The sequence below is a fragment of the Lipotes vexillifer genome, unplaced genomic scaffold, assembly GCF_000442215.2.
Source record: "Lipotes vexillifer unplaced genomic scaffold, Lipotes_vexillifer_v1.1 scaffold150, whole genome shotgun sequence".
Lineage (NCBI taxonomy): Eukaryota > Metazoa > Chordata > Mammalia > Artiodactyla > Lipotidae > Lipotes > Lipotes vexillifer.
Genome location: NW_006792921.1, coordinates 5,296,981 through 5,311,580, shown reverse-complemented (window position 1 = coordinate 5,311,580; position 14,600 = coordinate 5,296,981). Strand labels below are relative to the sequence as shown.

General features: G+C 45.6%; 1 protein-coding gene across 1 annotated transcript in view; it reads right to left on the bottom strand.

Annotated features, from left to right (window-relative positions):
* WIPF3 (WAS/WASL interacting protein family member 3) overlaps nt 1–12,607 on the bottom strand; it is a 35,642-nt gene extending 23,035 nt beyond the window's left edge. Inside the window, exons 1-4 of the mRNA XM_007466127.1 lie at nt 12,485–12,607; nt 7,839–7,971; nt 5,540–5,671; nt 8–307 (exon numbers count right to left, since the gene is read on the bottom strand). Of these exons, the coding sequence (XP_007466189.1) occupies nt 8–307; nt 5,540–5,671; nt 7,839–7,971; nt 12,485–12,607 (688 nt within the window). The remainder of the gene's footprint in view (nt 1–7; nt 308–5,539; nt 5,672–7,838; nt 7,972–12,484) is intronic.
* Between the last annotated feature and the right edge of the window lie 1,993 nt (nt 12,608–14,600).

Sequence of the window (14,600 nt, the reverse complement as noted above, 5' to 3'; positions counted from 1 at the left end):
GGGGGTGGGGGCGGCGGTGCACAGGGCAGAGGGGGTGCGAGCACCGGGGCGCTCCCCTTGGTCGGTGGGCCAGGTGGGGACACCAGCGGGGCTTTGGCGGGGGAGGATGGCGGCAGGGCCGGGGGTAAGGGCGGGGGAGGTGGGGCGGGCATGCTGGGGCGAGGAGGGACCGTCCCGGCCACGCCATGCGCCTCGGAGGCGTCTCCTAGCCTGGGAGATGCAGGGGGGTTGAACGGGCCGCTGATAGTTTTGGTGGGAAGCCGGGGAGACGGCACTCGGGAGCCAGGGCCCTGCCCTGTCTTGCCGCCTGAAAGTGAAAGGAGTTCTGAGTTAGCTCAGCGGGTAGAACTGGGAGAAACGCAAGGGTATGGGCGGCAGTGATGGACGCTGTCCAGCACGACGTCAGTGAACCGCCTGGTGGATGCTCTCTTCCAGAGGGTCCAGTGGAGGCCTCAGATGCAGCAGCTATCACACAAGAGGGCCAGCTGGACCAGCCCCAGGTCCTTGCCAGAATAAACGCGCTGTCCCCCTCCTGTGAGAGAAGCCCAGCTCAAGCCACCAGGTTGTCTGCTGTGTGGCGCCGGCCTTCCTGTTCCATTCTACCTCCACTCTCACCTGCCCAGGGCTCCATGCTCCCAGCCCAGGACACAGGACTGCCCCGACCTCCTTCACCCTTCCTCATCTCAAGGCCACCGGCACACTCATCCCCTGTTACCCACTAGGCCAGTCAGTCCACATCTGCGGGTGTACCACCCAAAGGCTCCTGACGAGGGAGGTTTTCCCCACTCCCAGCATTTTGTGAACAAGGACTTTGTTTCTGCATCGAGAGCAGAAGATTCAAGGTTCCCTGAATGGACGAGGTGATTTGGAAGTCAGTGGGAAGACACCCTGCCTTGGGGATCCAGGTCCAATGACCTTGAACCTTCCAGTTCCATGCACTCTGGAAGTTCAAAGCTCCCTTTCCCAAAGACTTGCACCCATTTCTAAGGGGCTCTCTGTCTCCTGGTCACCTGGCTTCCTCACCCCATAGATCCTTTACCACATCAACTCCAACTTGAAATCCAATGCCTCTTAAACTCAACAGCAACAACGACTTGCTCACAGTAAGCATTTGTGTTTGGTGGACATTATGGGCGATTGGGGTGGAGGGTGCTCCCCGGTTGGGGCCTCCCCCCTCTGCACACCTTTTCACCCAGCTGCCACTTCTTACCCTTTTTTCCCCTCTGTTGCTCTGAGGAGAAAAAAGTTCCTCTCCCTGTTTACTGCACAGAAGTTCTGCAATCGCTTAAATACGTCCTCGGAGTATCACCCTCCACTCAGGAGGCATATTAAGACATTTCTTCTGAATAAGTACATTCCTTCCTAAAAGGAATTTTGGGGAATACATTTTTCCTATTACAGCACCCCTATATTTTATAATCTCCATGAAAACATGTGGAAAACACTTGAAAAAAATGTTTGCTTCTCACACCTCCAACTTCCTCGTGCTGCAGAATAGGGAACACAGCTTTCATGGCAAATTATAACGCCAGCAGCTGTTGATGGTTCTGAGCTTCTCAGCCCATGAGTCTCCAGTGTGTTTACCCAATCAGGTGCTAAATCATGCCTAAAAGTACTTGATACCGCAAGTCAGGCCAATCAAGGCAAGATATGGAAGAGGTGATCCTGGGGCTGAAACTAAGTGAGCAGGACCGCGGTATCTGGCTTTCCAAACAGATGACCCTCCTCTGGCTATGATGTGACAGCCACCTGGACAACACAACTCAGGATAAGTCTCAACTGTGGAACGCTGTTCTTGAGGCAGGGTGGTGGTGTCATTATTCTCTGTTGCAATTTTCTTTGAGGTGGTCGTGGAGGAGATAATGTCTTTGCACCTATGCATCCACCCTGGCGGACTTGGTGCCACCGGAGGTCTAAGGCGGGCATTTCCAGAATGGCTGACTGACCATGACCAGGAGTGGAAGGTCCCCACCTGGCCTTTCCAGGGACAGGATCTACCACCTACAACTCCAACGTGAGACACTTTATATAGGTGTCAGCCTCAGGGATTCCTGCATCCAAGGTCTCAAACCTGTTTCCACAGTACACAGAGACCCAGACTGCTCTCCAAACAAGGCAAGGCTTCCCTCTGTGCCCATCTGCCAGATGAACGTTAAAGGGATAACAAGTTTGAGGAACAGAATCAACCCCTTAAGTGTCTGGGAACACCACGTATCTGAGATTCCAAAACCTTTTAAGTGGCCAACCTAATGAGAAATGGGAAGACCCATTTTTTTTTATCATAATGTGAGCAGCAGAAACAAGGACAGCACAAATCCTTGCCCAGCTTATGTTCATGCCCATTCCAGGATGAAGCAGAGAGCTGGGCAGCACGAATTGAAGGTGAGACCCACGGGAATCAGCATCAGTGCAGGTGAGGAAACCAGGCAGCAGAGAGGGCTCCAAGAGTGAGCAAGCACCAAGGGAAGGAAGGAAGGAGGCTTTCCTTCAGAACATGAATGCTAGCCCTAAAAATCCAATTAGAAACACAGGAGGAGACCATGAAGCGGGTGGGGAAAGACCAGCTCAAGAGCATCAAGGGGGCTTCACTGATGTGAAAGGAATCAGCTTTTAGAGCATGGGGTTTATCAAAAGATGAACTATGGCTTCCTCTTTCCATCTGTCTATGTTTCCAAGAGAACTTGGATTGCATGGAAGTCTCACTACACATTCTATACAAGCCAGTGATGTTTACTCATCATATCTTATTTTAACGATCCCTCCCTCGGAGCTCTAAGCCAGGGCCACATTATGACTTTCAAAGACCCTGGGTGCTTTTGCCTCTGTGGGCCCCTTCCTCCTTAAAAAATGTTTTTAAAATTATGTTTCCTGACTGCTTTGGTATAAAGACAAATATAATCTTTGACCTTAAAAGTTCAAGTTTTTTAAATTTTAAAAGAAATTCAAACATTTTCATGGGCGGCTAAAAGTATTGTGAGCACTAGACACCGATTTCTGGGCCTGATGGCTCTAAGCAACCACACTACCCACTCACACATTCCACTCAACAAATATTTACTGAGCACCCACTATGCACCAGGCATTTGTAAGGTAATGAACACAACACAGCTCCTGCCTTCATGGAGCTCACATTTAGAGGGAGAAGACAGAAAATAAAGAAAGAAACCAGTTAATAAATAATATGTCAGATGGTGATAACTAAGAAAAATAAATCAAGGTAGAGAGAATATAGAATGAGAGGGTGGGACTCATATTTTATCAATATATGAGATGATGAGTAAAAGCCTCCCTGATAGGTTGATCAGCTGCCACTTGAGCAGAGACTTGAAGGAAGGGAGACTGGGCCATGTAGACACCTTAGGAAGAATGTTTCAGGCCATAGGAGTGGTCAGTGCAAAGGCCCTGTGGTAGCAGCATGCCTGGTATGTGCAAGAACAGCAAAGAGGGCTGGGTGGCTGCCAAGAGTGGTAGCAAAGAAGATGAGACAGGTAGCCAGGGCCGAAGTCCTTTTCTCTGAATGACAAAGGGGTCATTCTGAGAGTTCTGAGAGAGGAGAGCCATGGTCTGTCTTACTCTGACATGGCACCCAGTCTGTGTATCTACCTATTGGCTTGTCCTTGAGTTTCCATCCTGTAACAGGCATAATTAGTCACTTCATTATGGACTTTGTTGCCTCCAAAAAGGTCAATTTTTGTCTTCACCTAGTTGCTCAAACATCTGACACTTGTGTCCTATTGGAGACAAGTTAGAATACTGCTGACTTCCTTTGGCTGGTCCCTGTTAAAAGCTCACTGGCGGTTATTTCTCCTATCTTTATTTGTGTGAAGAGAGACCAGTGGAAGTTTTATACCCCAGAAGACTTTTTTTTGGATGCAACTCAGGAATTTTGAAAAAGAAGCAGGCTCTGAGGAATGCCAGCTCTCTTTATTCAGGAGGACTTCAGCACCTTCTTATCTGCCAAAGTCTCAGCAAAAATGAGGAAATGAAATGGCTCCGAAGGTTCAAACTGGACTTTATCAGTAAGTGACGGCAGCAAATGCACCCTGTAACATCTAACAGCCACAGAGGCCATTGAAGAGGTTAGTGAAGTCACATGGTAGAAGACTCTAGACCAGGAATGTTTGGGGCTCGATATTCCCTAGACAAATGAAATTCTTGGATTTTGTCATATCTTTCTGACTAAAGAGCACAGTAATAGGAAAAAGACTTTTTTTTTGCACATAATAATTATATATTTGCCCGATTTTAATTCAGTGCTTTCAAAACATCTGGTACCTGTTAAAACACAAATGACTGTGGTAGACTGGTTGCAAAAATGGTCTCAATTAACCACGCATTCCTGATTCCACAGTCTTGGAAATGTGATTTTGCAGTTCCTTTCATCAGAGTTGAAGTCTCTTGCCCACCCTGGTCTCTGAGCTGGCCTGTAACTTGCTTCGGGCGACAGGCTGTGGTAGGAAGTGATGCTTTGCCAGTTCCAAGACTAAGCCAGGACTTCCCTGGTAGCGCAGTGGTTAAGAATCTGCCTGCCAATTCAGGGGACATGGGTTGGATCCCTGGTCCGGGAAGATCCCAGATGCCATGGAGCAACTAAGCCCATGCGCCACAACTACTGAGCCTGCACTCTAGAGCCCGCAAGCCACAACTACTGAGCCCGTATGCCCCAACTACTGAAGCTCGCATGCCTAGAGCCCGTGCTCCACAACAAGAGAAGCCACCGCAATGAGAAGCCCACGCACCACAATGAAGAGTAGCCCCCGCTCGCCGCAACTAGAGGAAGCCCGTGCGCAGCAAGGAAGACCCAACACAACCAAAAATAAAGAAAGAAAATAAATAAATTTATTAAAAAAAAAAAAAAAAGACCAAGCCTCAAGAGGTTTTACATACTCTGTCCTCTCCATCCTGCCATCACCATGAAGACAAACCTAAATAGTCTGCTAGATCCTGAGAGACCCGAGGGATCAGTCAGGCCAGTTGTCCCAGCAGGGGCACCAGAGACATAAGAAATATACAATTAGCAAAGCCACTGATGCAACCTTTAGATGCTAGAGGGGGCCCAGCTGAGGCCACCCTAATTGCCGACCCACGGAGCTGTAAGCTAAATAAATGGTTATTCAAAGCCCCTCAGGTTTAGGGTTTGTTACACAGCAACACCTAACGGATACAATGCTGGAGAACCATCACAACTCACCATTGCCAGCGAGTCCACAGTGATGTCACTAAGATGTTCTACTGTGATTTACATCCATACTTTGCAGTGTGGGCCACAATCTCACTTGCTAAAGACTCTACACTATGGCAACTCATTCTTCAGTGATTACAGTGGGATGATTTAAACAGGATGAGGATTTCAAAGATCCCTTAAAAACAATTCTGTGTTTTGGAGACTTACAGTGCTCAGGCTTCCAAATATGTCATCTCCTACCATATAACTGTTCACTCTCAACATGTCACTTACTGGCAGATGAGGATTGTCCTGTTGGTTCTACAAGGTAAGGAGATAAGGGTCACAGGGTAGCCAGTCTGAATTCTTCCTTACCTGCTGCATCCCTCTGGCCTGCTGGTCGTAACACTGGAAAGCCACCAGCAAACAGATCTCCCAGGGCTGGGGGCGTGCTCCCGCCTCGAGAGTTTGTAGGACCTCCTCCTTCTTTGTTGGTTCCTTTAGAACCTTTAGAGAGAAGAGGCGAGTAGATGCGGACCTGTGAGCAGAGCTGAGTGGCCAACTCTCACCCCGAATGTGGTCTAACACTGCCTGTGGCAGCCGTCCTGTTCTCACCACCAGTGTTACCCTTCTACCCAGTACCTTTCTCAAGAACCCCCTGCCTTGATACCCTATAGACTCACGTGCCCAGGCCTGTCTGCCACTCTCTCCAAGCTACCAAAGAACCATCAGTAGTGACCACTCTGAAAAGGGATACAAAAAAATAAAAAAGCATCCTTATACTGCCATTTAGTAGATGCCAATGGGGGAACTGGCAGTACCTTTCAAATTAGAAAACCCAGACACTGTATGTATAGAGCTGACCCCATTTTCAATTGACTGGTTTTGTGGGAGGACTAGACCAAGAAAACCCACAGATTTAATTCAGGCAATAATTTTAACTTCTTGTCCACAGAGCCTGGCCCAGGATTTGCAAGCAGGAACTGAAGGTCTGCAGTGATTTTTGCTTTGGCATTTTCCTTCTCTGTCTCCCCAGCTCCCACTCCCCACGCCCCATGTTCTTCCCTGCACCGGTTCTTTTTCTATGGAAGAGAAAGCTCATGGGCCCCTGAGGAGAGGTGTCACTAATTCCAGCCTTCCAGATGTATGTGATTACATAAAATGAGAAGACAGCTTCCAAGAATTCCTGGCAGAAAATGTTCACAGCCTGAAGCTAATAGGCACAGAGAAATCAGGGCACAGTGCCCACTGGTGATTATTCCAAGATTATTCCAAGTATTAACATTATATATTACCTCTTCACTAGAATGATAAAGAAATGAGTGTTCCAATAAAATGGATTTATCTGTTAATTGGGCTTAACATTAGATAGTGGGTCTAGCCAGAAACTAATTTTTATTATAATCAATGTTGAAAATATGTCTTAAAATAATTTGTCTATCCATGTGCATTAACATATATAATAACAGATATTAGATACAATTATATCTTAGGACTATCTTTGAGAATTACCATCAGGTATCATAGCAAAATATATGGAGACATAATAATACCTTACATTGAAAAATATTTCCGCATATATTATTTCAGCCTTCAACAATCTTGACAAAAAAAGAGAGCAGGTATTATTATCTCCCCATTTTGCAGATGAGCAAACTGAGCCTCAGAGAGCTTCCCTGATTTGCCCAGTAGCAGAATCAGAACTCAACATGGTCATCTGACCCAGGCACAGGGTTCCTTTTACACCATCACACTCTAGAAGTCATAGAAACATACAGTCATATGATCCTGTGAGAGAATTCAGCACAAATATTTTTCCTTGTGAAAAACAAAAACTTTGCCAGGCTCTGTGGACATCTGTGTGCATTTGTTAACGTTGAGACTTGAATTTTTCTCTCATTCAGTTTGAGGACTATGTTGACACAGGGTAAATGATCTTTAAATGTTGCCTCACAGTGGATAAACACAAAGTGGTACATCCATACAATCAACTCTTATTCCACAATAAAAAGGAGTAAAGTACTGATACATTCTATAGCATGGATGAGCTTTGAAAACATTATGGGAAGTAAAAGGAGCCAGTCACAAAAGGCCACGTATCATAAGATTCCATTTGTATGAAATATCCAGGATAGGCAAATCCATAGTGACAGAAAGTAGACTTAGTGGTTGCCAGGGATTCGGGGAGATAAAGGGATTAGGGGAGATAGAGGGATTAGGGGAGATAGAGGGATTAGGGAGGGACTGCTAATAGGTATGGGTTTCCTTTTGGGGTGGTGGAAATGTTCTGGAACTAGACAGGGGTGATGGATGCAACAACATTCTGAATATATATGGATAAATGCCATTGAATTGGACACTTTAAAATGGTTAAAATGGTGAGCTTTATATTATGTGTATTTTATCACAACTAAAAAATTATCTTACCATGAAGGTTTTTTTTTTAAGCATTTGAAAAGTGATGGTAGACATGCTATACACCCTCTGCAGACCTGGAAGGGTAGCTCTGATTCTCTCGCCCATGTGAATTGTACACTGAGCAGGTCTGAGATGGCCTGATGTGTGTCCTGGGTAGCATTTGTGGCTCCTGCCCTGAGCAAGCCAGGCGTGTCTGGCTGAGCCTCACATGGCCTGCCCTTGGCTCTCAGCCGCCCTGGCCCAGATGCTCACTTACTCTCGATTTGCGGGGCACTGCGGTCATTGATCTGCGTGACTTTTCGTAGGCGAGTTCCTTGCTGGATATCAGCCAACAGTGCACTCCGACCTTTGGGATCTGCCTTTCTCAAGCTGGAAGCATCTGTACTTACCTGTAAAGGATTAAGAGGGATCTGATTATAATCACATATAACATTTGTAGACAACATTTGCAGACAAGCCGTATGTCCTATTCGAGGTAAGTTTCTCCTCCCATACTTTTCTGCCTTTCCTGTTTGCCCTCCCCTGCACCACTCCCAAGGCCCATCTCACCAATGCAGTTACCTATGGGTCTCGGGTCTTGAGGGAAACTTACCTCCTGCCCGGCTCACATCCCTCTCCTGGGGGACCTAGAACAGACTCTTCCTTGTGATCAAACTCCCATAAGTCTTAAGGAGCCCTAATGCAAAGCCCCTCTTTCTCCTCCTAGGTGGGCCCCACCCACTTATCTGGGCTTCTGTCTGTGTGTTCCTGACTCCAGCTTCCAGGTTCTGAATAATTACGCTGCCTGGTGTCCCCAGGTCCCTCCCGGACCAAATCCAGAAAGAAAGAAATACAGGGGATTGCAATGAAGGTTTAGCGACTGCCTTCTCTTCCGTGTCTGGGTACGTTATGTTAATCCTCACAAAACCTTGTGAGTTTCAAGTGAGTTTGCCCTCATTTTACAGATGAGAAAACAGACTATGAAATCTCTTCAAGGTCACAGGGCTAGCTTCAAATCCAGATCTGCTGAATTCCAAAGGCCACGTGCTTTTTATTTTGAAGCATTACAGCGATCAAGGGCCTGGTGCTGTGGTTAGCATAATTGTTCTCTAGACTGCTAAAATGCTTTGTAAATATGTTCACGAGAAGAACCTTTGTCCTATCTCTGCAAGTAGCACCGAGGTCCAGCTGTTTCACCTCCACTATAGCTTGTGCTGACACGGCAGGGTCTCCATGGGCTATTAGAACCAGGGAGCACCAGAAAGAACATACACTGGTTGGTGGCAAATAAGGGAAGGGTGTGGTCGCACTGGAAGACACAGCCAGGAGGACCCTCTGCAGTTAGTAGTATGATACCACGTGACCTGAGAGCTGATTAAACATTTCTCGAAGTAAAAAGTACTTTTTAGTACGTGGGGAATACCATGTCTTTGGTTTTCATCTTAAACATTTCCACTTCGGTGGTGTCTTCTGACCCCCAACATAAATAAGGCCACCCAGGGTTCTCTCTTATGGCACTATATTCTTTTTTCCTCTGTAAGTTTTATCACAGTGTATATATTTATATTTATCTTTCCTTGTGGAAAATTTCCAGTTATGGGTATGAGTTGAAGGTTCACCACTCCCACAGGCAGGAAAGGGATCTTGTTCATTTTGTTCACCAGTACATCTCCAGAGAATAAAACTTGGTCCCAGATACTCTCAAAAGCTATTTATTGGATGAATGAATGAGTGAACGAATGAATGAGTATGAATGACTAGACCCAGGATACGCTGGCCTTGCCCTCAAGGGCATATGCATCTACCAGGGAGACAGGACACCCATGCAAGGAGTTAAGCCACCATACAATGCAGCATATGACTGAGCGCCCATGTGAGTCTCACAGAGAGGAAGACCCCGAGAGTTTAGGCTGAAAGGAAGACAGGAGACGTTACTTAGATGGTCCTTGAAGGACAGATAGGATTTACAAGCTCTTGCTATAGCCATTTTCTCCATACGGCCATTTGTCAGAAAAGGACAAACCAGGTTTGCCAACTAGACAGTCCGAGACTCTCCAGTGTCACAGACTGGAAATGAAGGCAATTGTGGTTTTAGCTAAAAGGTGCTGGGTCCACGTTTTAACCGGCCGACTCTACTGCACTGGTGATGTATCTTACACAGGTTTTGTAGGGCATAAGCTTCAAAGTGAGTTTCTTGTTGCCTGGAAACATGCTTTTTGACCCCTTGAGAGGGGCTCACGGATGATGGTCAATAACAGAGTTATAAGCCAGGGGCCCCAACCCTAACGATATATGTTTTTTAGGAATGTATGTATGAATGCACATGTACAGCAGGGTATTTTCCACACAATATGATTTTTTAAATCTCTCTCTATAAACAGTTAGCCAGTAAGTCATTTTAAACTGCAAAATTTTAAGATTTTTAAAGTCTCCTCTCATATTTACAAATAATTAGTAAAAAGAATAAAGGGCCAACAGAAATACCATGACCCTAGCCAAGAGACTATGAAAATTTTTGTAAAAATGTGGCATTATAATCTCAGGCATGTATTATGGTCAGGGACTAGGGGGTGAAAGTGCTTTGTAATTTTCTTCCTAGTTACAAGAAAAACAACACAATGAATTGCTTTCTTCTGTTTAAAGAAGCAACTGGAACCCTATCTCTAACAACCCCTGCGTAGGGGTGGTGGTGTTCGTCTCATCTACTTTAGATTTTTAAATTTATTACCAAAATGCACCCCCCACTCCCTGACCTCATCCATCCCAAGCTTTTTGGGTGAGGGCTATGAAGAACACTGTGTATCCTTGGAATAATGATTTTAATTTGAGTTCCTACTTAGCACAAACCTCAATACATTCCTGACAATTCCACATGACAGACTTGTTGATAAATATCTTCCACATCAGCAGAAGGATATGGCAAGTCCCATCATGTTTATATTTTGCAGTTCAACTCGCTGGACTAAATTTAACATTCCTTCTTTGACTTCTCTGCTTTTTTTCCTGTGTCACTGTCTGCCCTGATGATTTTCCACCAGAGGGCTCTCCCTCACCTGATATTAGTATGGTATCCTTCAGTCCTCTCCTGTGAGGTAGGAAAGAGCGAATAACTTCATGGCTAAGGGGACGACAGCTTAATTGGTTTTGTACAAAAGGACATCTAAGGACATATTCATTTGCACATTGAAGACTATATTTACCGTGACAGTTGTTTCTACTCCATCTTCAATATTTATTAACAATTCATCCGTAATTTGCTTTCTTAAAAATCTGCAAGCCTAAGAAGTCTTGTTACCGTGGTTACAGTATACAGAAACAGGAAAGAGAAGATTTTCAAATATTCACTGGGTCTTTTATCCTATGTAAATCCTGATTATTGGCAACTTCACTAAAAATATAATCGAGAGAGACAGTCACTCCTGAACACTTTTCCCGTGGCAAATATATCCATCAAACACGCCTCCCCGTCCCCCTACGTACAAAACAAAAAACTAAAACATCATTTCGAAGTTTGCTCCTGTTCTTTCTTAACCTTGTTACCGCGTGTGACAATTTGTTGAGTTCCACACAAAGCTTTTGTTGGCTCGGTTCTTCTAAAACAAGCTTCCAGTGGAATAGCCTGGATCCTAAAAAGACGCAAAATAGTAGAACAGTAATGCAAATTAGCCCATCGCCCTGCCAAATACAGGCTGAAAAACGGAAGTGAACCAGGAATATCAGAAACAGTACTAACTGGGCCAAGGGTGATGAGGTGTCTGTCCTCCTGTCTTGATAAATTATAAAAGCTCTGGCATATCCATTTGTCGTTCCAACAAATGAGTTGATCAGGTTTCAGTACAGTTTGGGGGAGGGGGATGGCAGTCCAGCCCGAATGGAATGAAATGCATGTCCTCCTGCTATTTAGTGGCCCTGCCACCCCATGCCATTACTACATCTGTCTGATTGATCCTGGTTTCTGTGAGAAACCCCCATCAAAATCTAGGGGTTTGATCCAAATCTAGCAGGTTGTCTGTCTCAAAGATGATCTAAACCCAATCATTCCAGTACAATGCCAGCCTTGCAGTCTCCCAAAGGGACTTTCTCCAATGTGGCTGTTAAACCTCAAATTAGTATTCAGGTTTCCAGGTACACAGCCTGCTCATTAGCCCAGCCCTCAGCTTCCTCCAAACTTGGGGGCAGACAGGTATCAGTCACCAGGGTACTTGCATTTGTTTACTAAATCTGAATCCCAAGGACAGCCAGAACTGGCACTACCTTCCTCCGGCTGCTACCGTCTTTATGTAGGAGAAGAGAGAGCCTGAGATCCAAAAGAGAGACAGGAAATATTTTCCGAGAAAATGAACGTTCCCCTGTCAGGCCTGACACAATGTTCGCTTCACCCCAAATATGCACAACTCAGGCTGTTCCAGAATGAGGCATTTTGAGATCTAACAGTTTCATTTCTCATTTTCAGAAATCCAAATACCTTCTGTGCTCCTTTTTTAAAGCCTGGCTTCTTAAACAACTGTCTACAGACCCAGGACTGCTACCTGGAGTACAGAGCTGCCTCACAGACTGCCACTTGCTTATCAGGAGGTAAAGCAGAGTTAGGACCCTTTCGTTGGGGCTATAGACTAGAGGAGAGTCTGGTCCTATTCTCCACACCCATGAGGAAGTCCATCCCTCAGAGTCATCTCACCCACTGGCATCACTTTGGTTACCACATGCTGGCAGCTACCTCCTTGCCCAAGGACCTGGAGGCCAACTCAGACCCTTCCCTGTTGCTTGTTCGCAACAGCCACTCCATCACAAACTCCTGTTGATTTTTCCTGAGTGATTACTCTAGGATCTGGCTCCTTTTCTGCTCCTCTGTGATGCTGACTTAATGCAGGCCACCAGCACTTCCTGGATTCCCCCACCTGGTCTTCCTGCCTCCTGTCTCACCTTCTTCCGCACAGCCGTCAGGGTGATCCGTATAAGGGACATGTCACTTACCATGTCCCTCCCCTCCATAAAAATCTCTGCTGGTGCCCCACTGCCCTCAGGATCGAGTTCAAGTCCCGTCATGTTGCACAAGGCCCTTAGTGACCAGCCCAGACCTTCCACTTCTTGAGCCTTCCAGGCTGGAGCTCACCTCTGGACCTTAGCTTGAGCTGATCTCTCTGCTCTTTTCACACTTGTCTCTTGGCTATTTTCCAGGAGGCCTCCTGATCCTGGAAGGCCAGATAAAGAGCCCTTTTTTGTTCCTGGAACAACGTGCTTACCCTTAGTAGTGCCCCTGCCACCCGGATCAAGTGACTCTGCTCAAAACCTGCAACGGTTTTCCATTTCCCTTGGGATAAAAAAAGTCAAAGTCCTCATTAATATCACCTGCTGGGCTTGACTGTATTTCTGTATTCCACCCTGAGTTTACCTATACATGCCAACATTTTTCTACCCACACCAGTGTAATAAAGCAGTTCCACTGTATAGCAATGCCTCCCTACCTACAACTATACCTCCAATCCTGTGCTCATGCTTCTGCCTCTTCTGGGAATACGCCTGCTGCCTCAGCCCTGCTGCACCTGCCCAACCTTTTTCTTCTCCCTTAAGCTCTACATCAAAAACAGTTTTCTATAGAAGATCTTTTTTTTTTTTTAATTTCTTCAACTAGCCTTTTCTTTATATGATCCACACACAGCCCCTCCAAAGCACATCATTTGTAATTCTCTATAGTACTACTCATATCTTGCCAAATATTATAGCTTTTACATATTGCTTTTCCTCTTATTTTTGAGTGGCAACTCTCAGCATGCAAAAAATAAGCCGTTCCTCTATTAGTGCCAGCATATCCAGCTTTTAAAAAAAACTGTGAGCGGTATTCTGTTGAAATGAAATCTATATAAACTTTAAGCCCCTAGATTTCTGACATCTGTCTGCTGCAACAAAACATGCAGGTATGGGAAGAGAAGCCACTGCCTTTGAGGTTACGCCACAGCCCTGATTCTTCAAACTGTCTTCACACTTTTATCCTTCAGTCACTTTGTCCCAAGAAATGGGGATTCAGCACCATTCTCTCTTATTTGATAATGCCACCATTCCCAGGCTTTCAAGACTAAAATTTAAATTATAAGAAAGGCTGCTTTAAAAACCTGTGTTGGGCCTGGAAAGAACAACCTTGTAAACTCAAAAAAGAGCCCAGCATTGGTAGTCAAGGACCTGGCGCTAGGAACTGCTAAGAAATAATAACATAGTTGGAACACTGTCTCAAAAACTGGTTGAGGTTTCATATTTTCTATTTATTTTAGACAAAAAGTACTATCAAAAAGAAATATGCTCCCATCCCAGCAGATTAATTTGCAAACTAGTGAGATAACCCTACTGTCATCAGTTCCAGCTCGTCACTCCCAGCATTACCATTTCTGTCAAAGGCTTTTCTCCCATATTCATCGAAGCTTGAAACCTGTGACTCCTTCCTCTCTTTCATTTGAAATAATCAACTTTCACTGAGATCTGGTTCTTTCTCTTTACTATGCACACAAAGGTGACTTTGGAGTCTGGGTAAGTAAGCTGCAACATGCAAAGGGTGACAGCAATAGCAATAACACAAAGAAATGGGAAGGCATTTGTGTGTGTCCGGCACTGTTCCGAGTACTTTACGTGTATTAATTCATTTAAAGGGCATTTGGACAATCTCATGATGTAGGTACTAGTTATGAGTATCATCTCCAGTTTACAGATGAGGCCACAGAGGGGAAGCAGGCTATCTATCTCTAGTAAGTAGAGAGCTGGGAGGTGAGCCCAGGCAAGTCAGGCTCTCTCAACCACCATGCTAACCCCTTAGTAATGACATCACCCAGGAAAACAGTGACGGTTGAACACCCAGGAAATACATGGCAAGCCTGCAGCTGGGTAGGGGGAGTGGCCCGACTGCCTCTGGCCCAGGACCATGGCAGATGTTGCTTCACATGGAGTGTGACAGCCAGAGTAGGAAGGAAGGGGCAGGGAAGGGCATTGGAAGCAAAAGAAGGGGAGAGAGAGAGAGAGAGAGAGAGAGAGAGAGAGAGAGAGAGAGAGAGAG